The sequence below is a fragment of the Anser cygnoides genome, chromosome Z (assembly GCF_040182565.1).
Source record: "Anser cygnoides isolate HZ-2024a breed goose chromosome Z, Taihu_goose_T2T_genome, whole genome shotgun sequence".
Taxonomy (NCBI): domain Eukaryota; kingdom Metazoa; phylum Chordata; class Aves; order Anseriformes; family Anatidae; genus Anser; species Anser cygnoides.
The window spans coordinates 40,665,078-40,686,301 of NC_089912.1; the positions used below are offsets into that span (position 1 = coordinate 40,665,078).

At 40.2% G+C, this 21,224-nt stretch overlaps 2 protein-coding genes across 2 annotated transcripts in view; one reads left to right on the forward strand and one right to left on the reverse strand.

Annotated features, from left to right (window-relative positions):
- The window catches only part of LRRC2 (leucine rich repeat containing 2), a 154,806-nt gene that overhangs the window by 105,130 nt on the left and 28,452 nt on the right, over positions 1–21,224 (reverse strand). The gene's annotated exons all lie outside the window — the stretch shown is intronic.
- On the forward strand, positions 10,616–15,299 carry LOC106047338 (cryptic protein). The gene is made up of 6 exons (XM_013198775.3): positions 10,616–10,904; positions 11,439–11,488; positions 11,601–11,786; positions 12,677–12,791; positions 12,888–12,997; positions 14,103–15,299. The coding sequence occupies exons 1-6, from the start codon at positions 10,882–10,884 to the stop codon at positions 14,225–14,227; spliced, it is 609 nt and encodes a 202-aa protein (XP_013054229.1). The 5' UTR covers positions 10,616–10,881; the 3' UTR covers positions 14,228–15,299.

Consider the following 21,224-nt stretch of genomic DNA (forward strand, 5'->3'; position numbering starts at 1 on the left):
CACAACACATTTGATGTTAAAGCATTCACACTATAAATATAAATGTTCGCAACATGCTCAGTTTAGCTGACTCAGACTATTTCTACCCTCTTTTTTGAGGGGGAATTATACTAATGACTTTGATGCCACAACCACTGGTTTCTGTGGCAGAATGACTGTCCTACCATTCCAGTGTTACATCAATCCTGACCTGCAGAGTAACCAGCAAATAAATGTTTTACATGCCCCTCTCCACTCTCAACAAATGTCATTAAGCAGAGTTTGTCATGATTACTCATGTCAGTCACAAATGCTTTATCTCATCATCATATAGTCATGCTTAAAAAGATGGAGAGAAGAGAGTTTTACTACTTGCAGACACTTAGAGAGAACAGAACTACACTAGTCACTTTTCCTTAAATCTGTAATCATTCTACCTAAACCAAATGGGGAAATTGATGTCAAAATGCTAATTTCCAGGCCAGGTACATGCTGAGATTTGCTCTGTCCCTGAGAGCATGACTATCTGTACAGATTCCACTGTTGCTTTTTCTTTCCACCACTCTGGTTCTCCTGTCAGTGAAGAGCCCTTCAGCACACTGAGGTCACCCATTGCTAAAAGAACAATGGCTCTTTTCCTTCTGTAGCCCCAGGTGTGATCTAATTGCTTGAAGTTTCCCTTATTTTCCTGACTTTACTCCTAGTTTGTTCTTTATCACTAGATTTTTATTTTTTATTCTCAGAAGCAGTTCACTGACTGTCTGTAACACCTACAAGCTAGAAACTTTCAAAACAGTCTTTTGATACAGCTATCAATTCTCATGGCCTGGATGAAGATATAAACATTTGGTCTTGCAGACAAACAGCTTTCCCCAAGCATCATTCTAAATGTGCCACCTCTGGTTTACAGATGTGTGTTGGAATGGCTCACCTATGCAGCTGCAGATCAATTCACACAGTTCCCAAGCTAGTACGGCGGAGAAATGAAACGGTTGTAATGGTAGAACTTCAACTTCAGCATACTCCTTGCAGAAAAGCAACCTGGAACACAAGGCAACTGCAAACATTGGCACATGCAGCATATTTTTAATGGTTGGACCAGGGCCCAGATGGATCTCAAGGCTGTAATATGAGACAGGAGCCCTTGACTGGAACAATAGACTGGAGACAAAAGGAAGACCTGGACTGCTGACAGCAGTTAAAATTATTATATACCAATTTGTTTCTATTTTAATTGCTTCTAACATTTAATTATTATTATCATAGATTAAAGCAACGATTGGATTTCTCATTTTGCTTGCCACTTCTGGTGCCTACCAGGATAACTCTCCACGAAGTATCAGACCTGTTCCTTACATGTATCTCATCACCAGTAACCAGTTTCACAAAGTGACAGACATGTATGTGTAAATATATATATATAAAAATATATATATATATATAAATATATATATATATATAAGCTGCTGACTACTTTGGATTTGAAACAGTGACATGGTTTAGGGTTTTCTAATAGCTCACAATACCTGAAAAGAAGTCCTGTCCAATTCCTTCTTTCAATGTCTGGATGCCAGCCAGACAATCCTGCTACCCCCACACACCAGCTCTCAAACTTGCTGGACCTCTTGCTGAGCTGGTTTAATTCATAAGACAGAAAACTAGCCTGGGGGAAAATATATAAATAAATAAATATTTTTAAGTGTTTATTCTAGGTTAACAGATGGATTCAGCTCCATAAAAGGTCCAATGCTACTAGAGCAAGTGCAAATTTGCCACCCAGACAATCTCTCGATAGAGGTTTGCTACCTGCCTGGGACTGTACTTGTGACATTACAAAGAGGATGCTGAGCTCGGTCAAGCCAGAGGACTACCACCCGTTCCTGCTCTTTCACGTAGGGACAACTGAAGCTGTGACAAGAACACTCAGAAACATCAAAAGGGACTTTATGTCCCTTAGAAAGATGCTGAAGGGATCATCATAAGCAGTGTTCTCCTCAATCCTCCCCGTTGCAGACTGGGACCCAAGAAGGAGGTGGCATAAAGATCAGGTGAGTGAGTGTCTCTGTAGCTGGTGCCATGTTCAGGGTTTCTGGTTCTCCGATATCAGGCGTGCTTTTGAGAGACCAGGCATTCTGCCATGGGATTGGGCACACCTGATGAAGTGGGATGAGAGAGTTTTGGGCAGCAGGCTGGCCGGATCCATTAGCAGGGCTTTAAACTAGATATGGCAGGGGAAACAGATGTACCTGTAAGTGACACAAAAGAACCACTGAACACTTTAAATACTTTAAATAAATACTTGAATACTTTAAAAATCAGCAGGGAAACAACTGTGAATCATCTTGTAGGAATTAGGAAGGACTCCTCTAAAAAGTTGATGCAGCCCATAGCCCCAGCTGAAGTGCCTCTACACCAGTACATGCAGCATGGGAAACAAACAGGAGGAGTCGGAAGCCACAGTGCAATTAGAAAACTATGATCTCTATGCTATCTTGGAAACGTGGGATGAATCACACAGCTGGAACATTGGAATAGAGGGCTACAAGCTTTACAGGGGAGACAGGCAGGGAAGGAAGGTTGGGGGTGTTGACCTCTGTGTTAAGAAATTGATAGACTGAGTAGAGTTGCCTCTAAGAAACAGCCAAGGGCAGGTTGAGAGCTGGTGGGTGAAAATTAAGGCCAGACCAACAAAGAACGTCTTATGGCTGGGGCCTACTACAGGCTGCCTGATCAAGAGGATTCTGTTGATGAGGCTTTCTTCTCCAATTACAAGAAGCATCACATTCACAGGCTCTCATACTCTTGGATTTCAACCACCTGGATGTTTGCTGGGAAAGCCACATGGTGTGAAGTAAGCAATCCAGGAGACTCCTGGAGTCCATTGAGAAAAACTTTCTCTTCCAGGTGTTAGACAAACCAACCAGAGGAGAAGAGTTACTGGACCCAGTGCTCACCAATGCAAAAGAGCTCGTTAAAGAAGTTAAGACTGGAGGAAGCCTGCACTGACCACTCCCTGGTTGAGTTTGTAATCTCAAGGGATATGGGCCTGGCTAAGAGCAAAGTCAGGACCCTGAACTTCAGAAGAGCCAAATTACAGCTGCTCAGAGAACTGGTGAATAAGATCCCATGGGACACTGCCCTTAGGACAGAGGATCAAATCAAAGCTGGCAACACTTTAAGGATATTTTCCTTGGAGAGCAAGAGTTCTCTATTCCCATATGTAATAAGTCAAGCAGGGAAGGTAGGAAACCAGCAAGGCTGAATAAGGACCTGCGGCAAACTTAGGCAAAAGAAGGAAACGCACAGACAGTGGAAACAAGGCCATGTGCCCTGGGAAGAGTACAGAAATGTCCAAATGTGCAGGGATGGGATCGGGAAAGCCAAGGCACTGACAGAACTAAACTTGGTGAGTGATGCAAAGAATAACAAGAAGGGGTTCTACAGGTACATCAGCCACAAAAGAAAGACTAAGGAGAGTGTAACACCTCTGACAAATGTAGACAGAGAACTGGTAACAACAGATGTGGAGAAGGCACAAAACTTAGGTACTTAACAAATTCTTTGCCTTGGCCTTCACTAGTGGTGAGGCTTCCCACATCTGTCATGTCCCCAAACCTTTAGATGGGGACTGTGGGAACAGGGTCCCTCCCACTGTATGCAAAGAGCAAGTTTGGGACCTCGTAATGCAACTTAACAACTACATGTCTATGGGGCCTGATGACATGCATCCTAGGGTCCTGAGAGATTTGGCTGGCATAGTCACCAAGATACTCTCCATCATATTTGAAAAATCATGGCAGCCAGGTAGAGTCCCTGGTGACTGAAGAAAGGGAAACATCACTCCCATTTTTAAAGAGGGTAGAAAGGAAGACCTGGGGAACTACAGACCAGTGAGCCTCACCTCTGTGCCTGGCAAGATCATGGAACAGATCCTCCTGGAGGCAATGTTAAGGCACATGCAGGACAAAGAGGTGATCCGAGACAGCCAACATGGCTTCACCAATGGTAAATAATGTCTGACAGAACTGGAGGCCTTCTACGATGGAGTAACTGCATCAGTCGACAAGGGAAGACCAACCAATGTCATCTACTTGGACTTCTGTAAGGCCTTTGACATGGTCCCACAAGACATCCTCATCTCTGAATCGGAAAGATGGATTTGAAAAGTGTACCATCCAGTGGATAAGGAATTGGCTCAATGGACACACCCAGAGAGTAGTGGTCAGTGGTTCTGTGTCCTGGGGGAGGCTGGTGATAAGTGGTGTCCCTCACGGTTCTGTCTTGGCACCAGTGTTTTCAATATCTTCATCAATGACATAGATGATGGGATTGAGTGCACCCTCAGCAAGTTTGCAGATGACACTAAGCTAAGTGGTGCAATTGATACCAAAGAAGGAAGAGATGTCATTCTGGTGTACAAAAGGCTCAACATGATCCAGCAGTATGCGATTGCACCCCAGAAGGCCAACTGCATCCTGGGCTCCATCAAAAGAGGTGTGACCAGCAGGTCAAGGGAGGTGATTGTCCCACTCTACTCTGCCCTTGTGAGGCCCCACCTGGAGTACTGCATCCAGGTTTGGGTCCCCCAGCCAAGAAAGATGTGGACCTTTTAGAGCAAGTCCAGAGGAGGGCTACAAAGATGATTAGAGGACTGGAGCATCTCTCCTATGACGAAAGGCCAAGACAGCTGGGGATGTTCAGCCTGGAGAAGAGAAGGGTCCAGGGAGACCTCATTGCAACCTTTCATTACTTAAAGGGATCTTATAAAAAAGATGGAGAAGGACTCTTTACTCGGGTAGATAATGATAGGAAAAGGGGGAATGGTCTTAAAAGAAGATTGATTTAGAGTATACATCAGGAGGAAATTCTTCACTGTCAGGCTAATGAGGCACTGGAACAGGTTGCCAAGAGAAGTTGTGGATGCCCCATCCCTGGAGGCATTTAAGGCCAGTCTGGATGGCCAACCTGATCTAGTGGGTGGCATCCCTGTCTGCAGCAGTGGGGTTGGAGTCAGATTCTCTTTAATGTCTATTCCAACCTGAGCCGTTCAGCGCATGCTTGACTTGTGAATTAGTTATCTGACTTTGGCTCTGCTTTAACTTGAATGTAAATTCATCTTAAAGAAAGACTAGAATCTTTGGATGGTCAAGGCCAGATCTATGAAAGGGTTTCAATTTGCAGACATCTGGGATGTATGCCCCATCCCTGAATTAGCAGTCACCACTTGATTTGGGACTTCTTCAAAACCACTATTAAATGCCTAGTTTGTATCTTGCCCTATAAACCAAGAAGGTTTTCTGGGGTCATATTCTAGTGCAGCACCATTAAAAAGAGACTAAACTACACTACAATACTTCTGAATGAAAAAGAGGGCAAACACTTGCCAACTATTCAACCTTTGAATTGCTTCTCTCTTTACTTCTGATGTGGATCACCCAACTGAGTGAAAATTTCACTTTGGTTTCAGCTGAAAGCACCAAACTGCTAAGCCAGGTCAAAATATGCCATCAAACTTAAACAATTGCTTTTTGTTTATGAAAAAGATAGATTTTTGGATAGATGCCTAAGGCAATTTTGCAAGAAAGATATAGTTTGAATGCATGGCTGTATAAGTACAATGTCCCCAAATGGCCCCTTAGTTGTATATATCCTACTGACACAAGTCTCAGTAGGATTTATACAAAGTCTTACTAGGATTTATACAACTAAAAAGAGCCCATTCTTAAACCTGAAATATTCACACAGCTTCCTGAATGGTTGGTGAGACAGGGGTACAAACCTGATACTGTCTGGAGTAGACGTGCATTCAGCCAAAATTGTGGTACAGTTTAGCACTAACTCTACTTAAATACATTCTGTCTCTATGCAGAGCCTGAGTTAGTCAAAAACATCACCTTTTCTTTTCAAATTAAATGATTGTGTAAAACTTCCTTTTACTCATTTTTTTTCTTTTTTTTTCAACAAAAGACTATTTTTTTTCCTTGAAAAGAAAAGAAGTATCAATCTTGTAGTCTTTTGATGTTGGTGTTGATTCATTAGTCAAAGAACTTTTCCCTCAGAAGAAGATGACCAGGATCTTCTTATTGCTTCCCCTGTGTACCAGGAGAAAAACAATTTGTCACTTTATCTACACAGAAGACATAAAATACACTTATTTTCATTACAAAACACTTTCATTTGTAGATTGATTTTTTTCATGCAGTTTAATGACTAACCACTAGACTCATTAGAATGAAAATCTGCAGGACACTCCATTGTAAGGTCGGTAACAGCCGTAAATGTATGTCAGGCTGTGACAGAGCATTCTAGGGTATTACATCTTTGTACTGCATCTACACAAGATTTCTGCTCCAAAGGAGTGTTATAGCTGTTTCTTATTTGATAAGATCACTCCCATCTTGTTTGTACCAACCTTTATCCATATGCTTTCAAAGAGATGCAGAATGACTGCTGTATTTCTCTGTATTGGTCAGTGCTAATAGGATGAGAACATAGAAGGTGGTATTATTACCATGTGGATATATTGGTCATGGCTTATTTCCTAAGGAGGGGAACGCCAGTTTAAATTTATGAACTGAAATCTATTTACAAACTCCACAGTCATTTTAATCTGGTATAAATTAGTTCTGCTTCTGAAAGGGGCTGCCCCTCAGCTGGCCGTGGCTGTTTATTCCTGCCTCCTGCTTCTGCCAGTACTAGATTCCATGTGGTAAACCGCATCAGGGAACTGATCCAGATGAAAACTAATCATTTCTTCTTCTTCATGTTTTTTTTTTTTTCCAGCTGAGTTTTTAGTCAGATAAACTCCATGTTCCAGCTCACTCATGGCTGCACAAACAGTAATGGCAGTGGGAGAGGGGCAGTATGAAGAAATAGCCCATGGTGTAAGAAGGGGACCCATTCTTTTAGTAACAGCAACCATTTATTCTGCTTTGGTTGATCATGGCCCTGTGGCATTAGTTAACCTGGTGCCAATCACTGTGTGGATTTTTATTTTCCTGATTCTTACTTCACATTAATTAGTGGCAGATTCAGACTAAGTCAATGTAAGCCATTCTTGACCTTGAGTAGAAAAAATGCTTCTCTGGGCATTTATGCTACTTATTAGAATGAGTGCAAGCTCCTCTTCCAAAGATCTCCATTTTCTACATGCACAAAGGAGAGGCAAGTACAGCAACCCCTACATGATCCCACAGAAAATCTCTTAGAGTAATAAGACCTGGTCTGACCAGCCTGTGTTGAGAAAGTTCTGAGAAACCATAAAGATTATTCAGTCAAACCCTAAGTTTTACAGAGCTTTTAGAAATCAACACCTCCTGGGTAGCTATCAGAAGTTCTAACAGCAGTGGTAGCCAACAAAAAATAAACAAATAAAAATACAAATCTCAGTCTGGTTACCATTAGGTTTTCCAGCCAGCCTTTCTCACCACATAATGAGTTAAGCACACTCTGAGAGCTCCAAGGCTAGACGGCATGAACTCTGCCCCTTTCTCAGGGAACTGTAAGTCTCCCACCCAGGCTGCAAGCTTTACTTCACAAATGTCTCTATTCCCAATATTTCAGTAAATGTTTGGGGGAATAATTGCTTTACACTGCTTTCCATAATATTCTACGTAACTGATTCGACATTGCCCAATCTTGTTAGAGATCTGGTCATAGCCCTAAGCTAGAATTTGGGAAATTAAATCTTTCTAATCAGCAGATGCTTTGAATGCACTGGCCATCATTGAATTTTGCATGCCCCTGAGCAGGCTTTTCAGCACAACACCCAGGAAGCCAAGGAAACCACCATTTTCCTCATCCCTCCTACTTTTTTTTTTCTTTTTTTCTTTTTTTTTACTAAAGCTACATCTAGTCCTCAGGCACCTGTTGATCCTCAAGCTCTCAGAAACACTGAGTATCATATCTTTGGTATGAGACACTAAGAGGAAAGGAAGGAAGGAAGGAAGGAAGGAAGGAAGGAAGGAAGGAAGGAAGGAAGGAAGGAAGGAAGGAAGGAAGGAAGGAAGGAAGGAAGGAAGGAAGGAAGGAAGGAAGGAAGGAAGGAGGGAGGGAGGGAGGGAGGGAGGGAGGGAGGGAGGGAGGGAGGGAGGGAGGGAGGGAGGGAGGGAAGAATAGCACTTCATCTTTCAGTGGAGTCCACTCACACATTCGAAATCAGTTATGTAGACTACAGACATACAATTCCCTGGATGAGCACAAGAGGGATTATGTGAACTATTAAAGTAACACCATGTTTTCCTTCCACCCTTATCCATACAGATCACTTGACCTACTGTAGGAACAAACAGCACTGAAGGCACCTAGCTAATAGTTAATCACCTCTTATGTACACAGAGCTTGACTGTAATGCTCAGGACCAGCTCTTAGGTTGGCTCCACTGTTATCTTGCTTGAAGCTGATAAAGGGGATGCATCTATCCTGCAGTTCCTCTCAAATCCCTGTGCAGAAGCAATCACTTTCTGGCAGATTCTGTCAACAACAGCAGCATTTTTCTGCCATGTCACACCAATCTCACCTCCATAGAGCAGCCAGGGCAACAGTGGCATCTGAGTAATTTACGTTGTCCCCATTCCTACATGTGCCTTTTCAGTGAGACTTCAGGGAGAAGGAAGCAATGAGCAAGGTATCACAGTGGGAAGTGTTTGCCAACTGCTTTACAGTTCCCCAGGTTGTTAGCTCTTGCACTTACAGGGCTGACTTCTGATCTTAAACAAATGGCACAAGGTGTGAAAATTGATCAATATTTCTTTACCAGCACCCCCATTTTGAAAGTTGCCTCCTGTGTAGTGCTGGGAGTCTGATACCTAGAAAAGCTCTCCAGAAGAACTATATTGATACTGCTTTTACTAAAACAAACAAACAAACAAACAGTAAGTGTGATGTTCTTGTGTTTACTTATCTCTGTTTATTTTTTCTGCCATCAATCTATGGGGAGGGGAAAACCAGCAGACCATTCTAAATGACTGCGCTTTAACATCTGATATGGTAACTTAAAGTGACCCAGTTAGACACAGATGAAAATGAGTATGTTGTTCATAATATAATAACAAAGAGCAGTAAACAAATGTAACTACAGCTGTTTGGTTTGAACTCAAAACATTAACACTATTATACAAGTAGAGCAAATAAAGACTTGAACTAAAATTAAAACAAGAGTTGCTTGAGTTGGAAGTATTTGTCATAGAGAAGCATTTTCATATGCAGATAATCTCCAGGCATACACTTTTTGTGAATATGTGCAAAAACGATATCTCTTCCTTTTATTGTAAAACATCTTACAGTCTTAATTCAGAACAGCATCTGTGCTCACAACAGTACTTGAAAACGTGATAGCTTTTAGACAAGTACCTAGGAGTTAGCCTACATCTACAAGAGAATGGTTGAGGTTAGATCAATCAGGGTCAATAGGTGTACCAGCACTGTGAATGCCATAACCAGCGTAACACTGATGTAGCTCAGCAGAGCATTCCCTTCCAAATGGCAAGCATTCCCTGCAGAAAGAGACGTTTCATAACTCCAGCCATGCACTTCTATTCTTTTGCTGGAGGTCAGTGTCCCCACAGGAGACATGACATATTCTCAGAACACTCTCCATCCACTTCTGTACTAAGCCACTTGACTTAATTAGGACATCACTCTTCATAAATTAAGCCAGCCATTGCACCGATTTGGGTGAGGGGAGTTCACAGCATTAGTTTTGATGGGACAGAGCTGACAGAGCTGAGTCAGGCACTGCGTCTTACAAACGGCAAGAGATGACAATATCTTTAGCCAGTATTTTTTAGTGAGGATCTAACCTAAGTATCTGATGTGGCCACAGCTATGCTAGCCAAGCTGCAGTCTGTGCAAGGTTGGTTGGTACTGGTTTAGTGAAAGCTGCACTCTTTCACATGCTCTCCAAAACAAAACAAACCTGTATTGTTGCAGTTTTCTCCTACAACTTAGGTAAAAGCAGTGTGAACTGCAGTGTACAGGTAGAGCCATTTGAGAGAAGATTGACCAAAGCTGTCTTTTTACCACTGTCCAAAGCAGCAGGTCTTTTTGCTTGTGCTGCTGAGGCATAGTAAAGTTGTAAGTGGTTCTAGCCTACTTCAGTATACATGATTAATAAAATGTAGGTGTCTGCTGATATTGCAGGGACTATGAATGCTCACTAATGGGTCTGTAATAATAATAATAATAAAACAGTTTCAAAGGTTATTTTATGAGTTTACATCTCTTGTGAGATGACAGACCTCTGCCATGAACCTTATAGTGCTTTTTGTAGTACGGCTGGTAGAAATCTCTTATGCAGGCTCTATCTAATTGGTACAATTTCACAAAACTAGTACCCCCTGCAGAAAACCCTGGTATAGACAAGAATCAAGAATTTTTAACCTTTGTTATACACCTTCTGCAGTTTACCATGCACCTATTGAAGTTCTGCAAAACATTTTTTTTCTTTTCTATGCAGCATGCAGTGCTGCATACATACATTCTTATTTTATTTTAAATTAACAAAATAAACTGGAGATGAGATCTTCCTGGCCCAGGCTTTTTACTCATCATGGGCCCTTAAGTCTCCCCCCAACTGTAGCTGCCCCCACTTTGCTCCACCCTTCAGCAATGCATGTAAATCAGACGCAGGCTAAGGAGTCCCAGCTCAGAGGGATGCTCACTCCCTGCATGGGACCTCAGTGAGGGCTCAGCAAGGGGTACAAGTGGGAACTATGTCTTTTCTACCTCGCTGTAAGGTGGACAGAAAGAGAAAAGTTTCCTCCATCACGCTTTCTCTCTCTCTTGGTTCCGTGTATGGTGTGAAGACTGCTGCATGCAATAGCTTCCAGTGAGTGTGTTTGGACTTCTGCCCACTGCTCAAACTTTCCTGGAGGGCTGCAGAGCATTTCAAGCTGCAGGAAAATGTACTGGGAAAAACGCGTTAGGTAAGGCTGCCTATGCTGCCAGTTACCTCCTCTAGCCAAAGAAGTTTTGCTTCTTAACTGTACTTTTTGTGGTTGAGAATCAGGAAGGGAACATTATGTACCTGGAACTGAATGCTAATGTCTCTTGCCTTTGCTGTTTTTGTAACTGGATGGTAATAGCTCTGCTGTGGTAAAGGAATGGTACAGAAAGAGACATTTTTGGCTGATTGTTAACCAGTAAGTGTATTGTATCTATAGCTTTCTAGAAGAAAGTACAATGTGTATGTCCTTCCCCCCTCCCCCCCCCTTTTTTATTTTTTTTAATTTACGAGCTTAATTTGAGATTTTTTGATGTGTTAATTAAAATTACTGCTGGCATAAAATATTTGTAGCTTTATCAACCATTGAGATTATAAATTTTGAAAATGTTACCCCTCCCTCCTTGCCCTCCTGTTCCTTCTCCTCCCCTCCCCCCAACCCCCCCGAATCAAAATCTCTTTCGGTGTTTGGGTCTTATTAACATGAATCTAATCTATTATTTTTATTTTTTTTAAGAATTCTTTTCACTGTGACTGTGGTCTGGCAGGCCTTTCACTTAGGAAAAGGTAAAGGTAACTTCATGTTTTCCCCCTGCGCCATGTTTTTCTTGTACATTTACAGTATGTATTGCTTCATTACAAACTATCATTTTCTTCCGTTTTTGCACTTCTTATCAAGGCCGTGAAGAAGAAGAAAATGAAAAAGATGTGAAAGATGTGAAAAATCTCAATGCCACAGCACAAAAGCTACAGCCTAAGAATGAAGGGACTATTATAAATGCTCTCAGTGACATGAATCAGAGTTATGAAAGCAGAAAGCAACAGAATTCCAGGTCATTTGTACCTTTTACTGGGATTACAGAGAGTAGGTAACATTATTTATTTAAACACTGTCATAAGATTGATTTTTAAGATACTATACCACAATAATGCTTTTACTGTTCTCCTGAGCACAGAATTGGCTGAAAGCATCCAGCCTATTGATTTTCTGTAGCAGCTCATTTAAATTATTCCTGTAGCCGGTTATGAAATAGTGCTAAAATTTTAAGGTAAAACTGGAGATGTTTCATCTGCAAAATGTTTAATAGTGATAAGACAAAACAGAGGAGAATACTAGGCTTTATGAAGTGGCTGGTCCTTGCAAAAGAGTTTGTAAAATTTTGTAAAATTCTGTACATTTTGGAAAAGTCACCATGACCAAAAATGAAATTATATTTGTATGTATATATATATATATGTTGAGCTATATGAAAGTAAACAACCAGAGGGAGGAGAGGAAGGTGTATCCCAGGCATCTGCAAAATGCCTGAGGGAAGGTTCCATTCCCTCTCGAAATTAAGTAGAGATTCCCCTTAAAAATGTCTCATTTTTTCAAAAATTAGGAACACTTCCCAGTAATTGTCTTGTTTCCTCGTGTGAATGAAACCTGCATCCATCAAAGTGAAATATTTCACTTGAATATATGCTGCTTCTGGTAGACGTGTCAGGCTTTGCTTCTTGAACATCCTGTAATCCTTGGTAGTTTGCTTTTAATCCCTAACCAAACAAACTCGGCTTAACTGAACAAACACTCCTAACAGGCAGCTAATTTTATTGTCTTTAGAGACAATAAAACTAGATATCCTTACGATCCTTTGGGAACTGGAGAGACCTGGGAGAACAAGTGAGAAAAATGGGACGGTCAGAGCCCCCTGAATGCTTGGTAGACTCAGTAATGTCGTCTTGTTTTGTAAATTCTGTAATTCGATCTCACAGGTAAAAAACTGAACAGAAACTGCTGCCTAAATGGAGGGACCTGTATCCTTGGGGCTTTCTGTGCATGTCTAAAGCATTTCACTGGCCGATACTGTGAACACGATGAAAGGCAAAGGTAAAAACTAGACCAAAACTGGAGAGATGCTCTGGCTGGTTACTTCTTGTGGTGGGATCACAGTGGCATACCAAATGTCTCTCTTGTCCTTGACAGCAACTGCGGCAGCGTTGCCCATGGTGCCTGGGTGCTGAAGGGTTGTTGGCTGTGTCGGTGTGGCTATGGTACTCTGAACTGTCTCTCTGAAATAATGCATGAAAACTGCGGTAAGGATTGGTGTTAAATCAAGCTTTTTTTGCCCAATGGGAGACAGAATTGCATTCTGCAAGGCTGAGCTACCTGGAGGATGCTGTATGTGCTCCTGTTAAATTTCTCCTTGGGCCTGCTTTGCTTCAGAGGATGTATTAGTGAGACAGTAAACAATGTTGCTGTTGCTTATAATAGTATATTACCTAAAGTACTTTGAGATCTTTATAATCCTGTGCAGAAGGGAACTACTTCCCCCATTTTCCCTGAAAAATTGCAAGGATGATTATTTTTTGTGATTTGCAAAATCTGCATATGTTTATGACTTCCCATTTAACAAGGACAAATTGTACTACAAAACTACAGAAAAGCATAAAAGAAACGGTTTGATTTTTTTTTTTTTTAAGATCAGAATCAAGAGAAAACATAAATGCAAACTGTGGTGTGGTAAGAGTAGAAAACAGTATTATACTACAGAAACCACCTTTGCCTTCAAGTCTTCTCTAGTGACCAATTAAGTGCGGCAACTAGCTATTGCCAGTTAAACTCTTCTGAAGAGTTAAACGTTCTTCCCTTGAGTGTTCAACTTAGATGGTTTTCTATTACAGAAGCAAAAGACCTAGCAGGCCTGTCCATGCTCAGAAAGGGCAGTCTTACTACTTGCCTTCCTACTCTCGAGCTCTACTTAACAAAGGCAGTAAAGGTGGCACTATAGAATCGGTTGCTCATCCTCAGAGCAGGGACTCGATGGCTTTCACATGCATGATGTTAAGCCTTCCTGCTAATAAGTGGAGGAGCCCCTTCCTGTTAAAGGAAGGGGTTAAAAGGCTACATGCAGACGTGAGTGCATACCTCTTGTGAAGATCTTGCTCTTGCTTTTGCTTGGTATTTACTTTTGATTATTCTGAGATTAATGCCTGCAAGAGCTGATAAGTGCTATCAGTTGCTCCCCAAACGATCATTGATGGGACATCTATTCACAATCTCTCTCTTGGGAATAGCTCCTTTGATTGGTTTTAATAGCTGATATCTTTAACTTAAATACCTGTGAGATGTCTGAGAAGTTTCAAACTGTTGAAAATCTTTTTTCTCTTTAACCATTTTATTTTCTTGATACTTTTGTAGAACTGAAAAGAGAAGAGGAGGAAATTACCAGACTATATTCTAATGGCCTAAGATTACAACAAAAAATGTTTACACTCACTTGCCTCCTCACCTTACTCCTGGAGTTTTGCTGCTGGCAGTTGTAAAACTGGACAAAGGGAAATATAAATATCTTAGGATTCATGTAACCCTTATCATGAGTCATACAACCTCTTTCTTCTGTATTACTGCAGAATACACTTAAATGTATATTTTTAAGAGGTGTTAGTTAATGTTAAAATTTTTGGTTTATTATAAATGCAGATTATATAAATGTGAAGTATTTATTATATAATTATTTTATTTCTACTACCAATGTCTGATTCCATCAAGTCTTTAGTTCTAAAATATTGCTCTTCCAGTGGAAGAAGAAAAAACAAATGCTCTATGCCCTAAGTATTGTAAGTTATAGTAATTTTCTGTGTACACAGTACAACTACTTTAACAAATAAAGCCATTTTCATTTCTGAAGAGCTTTTGTATTTGGCTTTATTTAAATGAGAAAATTCCAACTACCATTTTTTACTGTATTGTATCCAGTAACAAAATGGTAAGAAAAGGGCAGGGTAGGATGAACAGTCTGAATTTTGAAACAATAAGGAGGATTTTAAGGGTAAATTTCAAGCCCTAATATATGAACAAACTAAAAGTTAGATATATCTTTCAGTTTTCATTGTTATTTATTATAGTTAAATTTTAGCTTTATATAATCTTAGGCAGGAAGCCTGTGTTTCTTAAGAAGTCATAGCTGATACTTGTCTTTTGGAGGTTTCTTTTATTTTGCATCTTGGAAATATGAGTTCTTTTGTTTTTAAAAGGACAGTGAGGAAGAACCTCCTTAAACTTTTTGTATAGGATATCTGGATTTATATACCATTTAAACGTGAGTATTTCTAAGCTGTAAAATAAATAATTAAAAAATGTTTGGAATGTGTAACCTCATTTCTAATGTAAGTTTATAAGACATCAGATCAGTTTTTGTTTTTAAATTGCAGAGAGCAACCTAAAATGTATCACCATTCTCTGAAAGTTAAGCTACTACATAGAAACCATCAGATTTATAATTTTGTTGGCTCTAAAAATATCGTTTATTTATAAAATAACTAAGGGGTCCTTAATGACTCTCAAAAGTTAAATATATGTAATTCTTAGCATTTCATAATTGCAACAAAGAAAGACAACAATGTAGTTACTAAGCAGAAAAAGATTCATTACCAACAAATGACTTAATAAGGTGGCTGCCTTTGAATCTGTGGCAGTTAAGTAACATGTTGACTTTTACAGGAACCATTGTGTAAACGTGTGTGCATGGCAAATGCTACAAATATTCAGACTTCTCCTTTCCACACCCTAGAGTTGAGGAGTAAGGTTTCTTGCCCTTTATATAAGATACACTAGACCAGAAGTGGTCCTTTTCTCATATTACTTATCACAAACTCGGCTGTACCCATAAATCTGTGTTTACACAGACTTTGAAAAGACCATCTCAGGACAACTAAATATCAAAGAGAACAGCTTAGAGGAAAATGGTTATGCCTTTATTTGTCAGATGCTGAAATTGTAGAGATGCCACTGTGAAAACATCTTGGCTTGCCATAAAGCATATCTGGGAAGCGATGCAGCTGGTAATGTGTTTTAAATATGTTTTACTTTTTGAGGGAAAGCAGAAAGATATGTGGAAAGTACACAGTAAAAAATATATCTGAAGCAATACTCAATTTTTTATTCCTACAGAAAACGTACAGAGCCATAAGAAATTGCAATTAGTGAAAGGAAAAAATGGCCTAATGCAGGGTTTATAGCAGAAGAGTTATTTCTGTTGCAACAACATCCACAGCAAATTTAATCAGGAAAAGCTGATCTGGAATAACTCCTTATTAGATCAGCCCATGTGCCTGCAGACTCACCCTGATGGAGCTATACATTATTGGATCAGTATGACTTGAAGTATTAGAGCAATTGAAACGCCTATCTAAACATTTTCCTCCTGTACCAAAACCAGTCCACAACACCTTATTAGAAGCAGCAAGGTACATTTTCAAAGCATTGCATGGGAAACTTAGCTCAGTAAGTGGTTCTAATTAATGTCAATGTAAATCACTGCTCACTCTAAATGCTGGGATTTGAAAATTTTATCCTGTGTACCTGGAAAAAGTGACAGACTTTGCATGTGTGTGTTTGCTTTTTTTAATGATAAAAAATCTTTATCTTATGTCATTGTATTCTGGGTTAGTAAAAAATCTGGAACTGATTGCTTCAGGACTGTTTTACATCTACTCTATTATGTCAAAGCATATCTTCTGTTGGTTAGTTTTGGAAGGTTCTTTCCTGGCCTTTCTGTCAGGGCCCGGAAAGATGCCTGAGTGGGAAGAACAAAACAGAGTCTGTTATCCTTGCATACTTCTCAAGCAGAGGTTTCCATAGGAGTTGAGTTTGAAGAGAAACAGGTATCTCCTTAAGTTAAAGGAAATAAATAAATAAATAAATAAAAGTATTCACAAGCTGATCAATACATAGACTTATTCACAAATAAAAAATATAACTAAGAAAGAAGAAAACAGAAAGCACTAAAGAACAAAGGAAAGCATGCAGTCACAATCTTTGCTTAGGTTAAAACTGTCTCTGCTTTTATCTGTCTCCAGCTGTTTGAAAGAACAGATGAAAGAAAGCATTATTTTCCTCCACTGCTACCATGTAGGCCAGGCCAACTTTCTAACACCACAATTACAGTCACTTTTGAAAGGTTTGTTTATAGCAAACAGTGATGCTTACTCTCCAGCCTCATGCTAACTCTTTTTATGGACCATTCCGTCAAAAATGGCACGTCCCAGCAAAATAGACATCTGTTGCCACGAGTTCATGCATGTGCCCTTTCTATATGCAACTGCGTTTGGGCAGGGTAAAGACCCTCAAAGAGAAATATTTATCAAATGCTTCACAGGCCCTAGACCTTTCGCTCCTCACAGTTGACTCCAAAACTAAAACAAATGGTGCATCCCATGACTGGCCTCCACAGCTTCACCCCTGCAACCAGTGCAGCCTCCGCCTCTCATCAGGGCACAATGCTGATAAGGTCCCAGATCGGGGCAGCATTGTGGCAGTGGGGGCTGCCTCCATCGACCCACACTACTCTGAGCTCCAGCACCACATCAGGTACAGGTTCACATGGGTAGGCTGACATCTGCCAATAACACACTGCCCATTTAAAAGAAGCCATCCATTTTAAACCAATACTGTCTAGTGCACCAAGACTTCCTAACACAAGCCTGAAAGACCAGTTTATGTCTGCAGGCACTAGAAAAGTGTCACTCCTTAGGCTCTTTGGGTATCTGATATTTATCTTTCAAGGTGACTTTTTTCCTAGCTAGGAGAGATGAATTTCTGTTTGTGAGAAGTGTCAATGGTGCCTATAGGTGCCAACAGCTCTCCCTCACCTATAACTGTGAAAAAGTGTTTTTTGTTTGTTTGTTTGTTTTTCCAGTCAGCCAAAACAGAAACAAAAGTAATTTCCTCCTCGTGTTTACTCAGATAAACCTGAGGGAGGTTTGTTTTGTTTTTGTTTTGTTTTGTTTTGTTTTATTTTAATTCTCTGATTCTGTGATTCTATAACTGACATGTGAGATTGCTTAGGTCTACCTTCACACATTTCATTACTTATCTTTCACGAACTCAACAGTGTGTAGCAGGCTGTGTGTCTGGATCATTGCACCCACCATTTCCATGTGCATGCTTCCATAGCAACTTTATATTTTGGCTCCTGTTCATTAGAAAGATTTTACAGTACAGCGGACTGCCTCACTGCAAGTTAGAGGCGTATGTCATGGCGGGGAGGGGGGGTCTACCTAGTCACCCAGCAATCATCACCTGTAATCCTCTGCCTGTCTCAACTTTTTACAGCACAATCATGTATGAAAATGGGAGACCCAAGACCGATGAGCAGCTGTATTGAATTGCCCAAGAGTTATGAATACTCCTTGTGATTGCAATGCACGTTTACAGTCAGAGAGGACATTAAAACACATAACTCTTTCCATATTTGGCTCATTGACCTTGCCCTTGGCTGGTGCGGCTGTGAGGAAGACTTCTTGTCAAGGGCATGAAGCTACCATATGCCATCACAATAAAACAAGATGCTTTATGTATGTTGGGTTTAGCATTTTTCTTCAGGTACATGCTGGCACTGCAATAACTTTAATTAGCAGCTCTATTCAATTGCTGCAGCAGTAGATACAAAATTACAAAGGCAGCAAAATTACAAACTTATAAGACAGCCTATGAGGCTTCAGTTCAGACATTCTTTATATGATAACATCTGGAAGAAATACTGTGATAGTACCAGGACAGAAACACTGGTAAAGGTTTGAAAGCAAACAGTTGGAAAAGCATTGGCACTATACCCCCATTAGTTAGAGAAATCACATTGTCCACACTGAGCCTCGCTGGCCATGTGGACTCAGCAGATTTTTCTTCTGACAACCAGTGAACTTCTTTGAGCTTCACACATTCCCTGGGACATATCTAATCATCTTTCACCAGCCACAGAGACATCAGCAGAATCAAACACACAAATTTTGAGGATCCGTGTCATATTTTTCATTGGCTGATACACATAGTGATGGCCGATGTAGGCGTGCTACTAAGCTAACATGCTTCAGTTACCCAGAGACAGCCCCTCACCAACCAGGCAGCCAGCGCACACGTAGGGAAACACTGGCTTTAGGGGCACACTGGAGCAGGCTGATTCTCAGGCTAAGTGAGTTGCCAGTTTCCATCTTTCTTCTACTCTGGGTTTATATTTTCTCATAATGGAACTCTTTCTGGAATCTGTGGCACTTTCAGTTCAATTTGCTTTGAATTCCTATTAACCGGTATCACATTAGCAATCTCACTTCTGTGTTTGTCTTTATTTCTACTTCCTTATCTTGTATGTCTTAGTGGCCTACATTCTCCCTCATTTGCAGACTAAAGGTGGTAAGTAACTTAAAGCTCATCACTAACATCCTCTCATAAAACTGGGACTTGGGTCACAAGACTGAGCCTTGCAGGACTATGAGAGGCATTTGTAAACCATTCATTTAGAGTTTTCTACCACCAGAAAACACTACAGTGATTAATATTAAATTCTTTTATAGTCACAAAGAGCCCCACTAAACAGAGTTTTATTTGGCTCATCCTACTCGGAAAGCACTTCAAAAAGGTTTATTTGAGAGGTAATCTCGTGTATAGACCAATGAAATAGTTCTGTCTCATGTACTCACAGAGAATGTCTAGTAAAATTTTGCAAAGTTTTATGGGTAAGGTTGACTCTTCCATTTTCGTAAGACCAAGATTACCTCTTTCCACAATGTACATAAATATTTAAGCACCATGAAATATTTAATTATAGTTGAAAAAGTGGTACAGTGATGGAAACATGATATTCACAGAAGATCAAAAAGACTAGGTGTCAAAGATTCTCCCTACCTGACTATATAGATGAACTTTTCTGAAGACAGCTTCTTAGAACCAAAATTAAAATGAAAAAAAAAAAAAAAATAAAGAGAGGAAAAAAAAGGCGGGGGGGGTAGGGGAGAGAATGTTTTAACAGACCTGGCAATTCTCATGCTTTCATGTCAGCCTTGTTCTTTCAGCTGCAACATTATGTCCTCTCACCTCAAACCTGTATAATGCAGCACCAGCAATACAGCCTCTCTGTTGCTTAGACACCTCATGGGGCAGAGACTGCAGGACAGCCCAGCCCACTGTTGTAGGTAGATCAAACTAGGAGAAACCTACTTACAAATCCGAGCAAATATTATTATTCTGCTTGTTAACCCAAAATTTCCCTCAAAAATATGTATCTGAAACATGATGATATCATTATTCTAATCCATTTAATCGTTCAAGGCTAAGTATGGAAAAATGTATAGAAAAGTTACTCTGTTTAATGATCTTTCATCATGGACAACTCCCTCTGTGTGTTTATACAGCACTCTACATGCTTTTGCAAAACGTAAAGATGTTGGGTAACTACTTAATTTCACACAAAGTTCTCTCTGGACTGCGTTAAAATTCTGGTCTGCCATCACTTTCTTGTCTACAAGGTTTGCACAAATGATTTAAGTGTTACCAATATGCATCATAAATGTCATTGACTAAATTAAGCATTCCAACACCAGCACAGAAGACAGGAAAACATAGCTCAATCCATTTTAAGGATCAGATGGCCTTCATAATCTAGTATCAAAGCTGAGAACAATGTTTACTGATGTTTATCTTTGTTATTCAGTTGGGATCTCCTCCACATACTTCAAGACAAAGTATCCAGATGTTAAAATCAAAGCTGGAAATTTCTTATTGCTTTTAACATTGGTCTTCAGAGGATGAAAGGTATTATTAGAAGGAAACAAGAAAAATAGGAGTGTGCTCACTCCTTTGTCTCTTTCCATTCCATAGTTCTTGGCAGAGGCTATACTCCAGTTCTGCTTTTGTGTAGATATGAGTAACAACTCAGTGGAAAAAAAAAATCTTGTGCAGAAATATCGTGCAGTACATGTCCAGCCATCCAATAATATGCAGCAAAAGCCAATTCAGTGCATTCCTGTGCCATCTTCTCCTTTCAGCTCAACATTTCCTCTTAGTGATATGCCTGTCATGAGTGATGCTAACCAAAAACAGCTACAATATAGTTCAACAGTAAGACAGTTGTATTTAAAGACACATAGGCCATCCTCCAGTCCAACAGCTCCAACAGGTAATTATATACACAGATAAAACTGGCTGGCAAATGCATATTCCATGTGCAAATTATATGCTCAACACTGCAACCCTCTCAAGTAATTTGAAGTGAAAACAAGACCGCACAGACACGTGTACTGTCCCCTTTGTAGTGACACCAGGCACAACCATGCATTCAGCCAGGTTCACTTACTTACTCCTCTGGGATTTTTTCCAGGTTTTATTAGCCTTCTTTCTAGCTAGATCACCTTCACTGACAAAGGGATGTGTCAGACACATACAGCAAATAAGAAGGGGAGACCACAGTTAGACAAGCCAAAACTCACTACAAAATCTACCACTTTAGTGTAATAGGCAAGTTAGTTAGACTGTAGGTCTACTTCCAAA

Bases quoted from the DNA above. Each gene is read 5' to 3' on its own strand.
- LOC106047338 (XM_013198775.3), top strand. From the start codon at position 10,882: ATGTACTGGGAAAAACGCGTTAG. The intron at 12,792-12,887 runs GTAAAAACTAGA...TGTCCTTGACAG, and splicing joins GAACACGATGAAAGGCAAAG to CAACTGCGGCAGCGTTGCCC. The intron at 12,998-14,102 runs GTAAGGATTGGT...ATACTTTTGTAG, and splicing joins AATAATGCATGAAAACTGCG to AACTGAAAAGAGAAGAGGAG.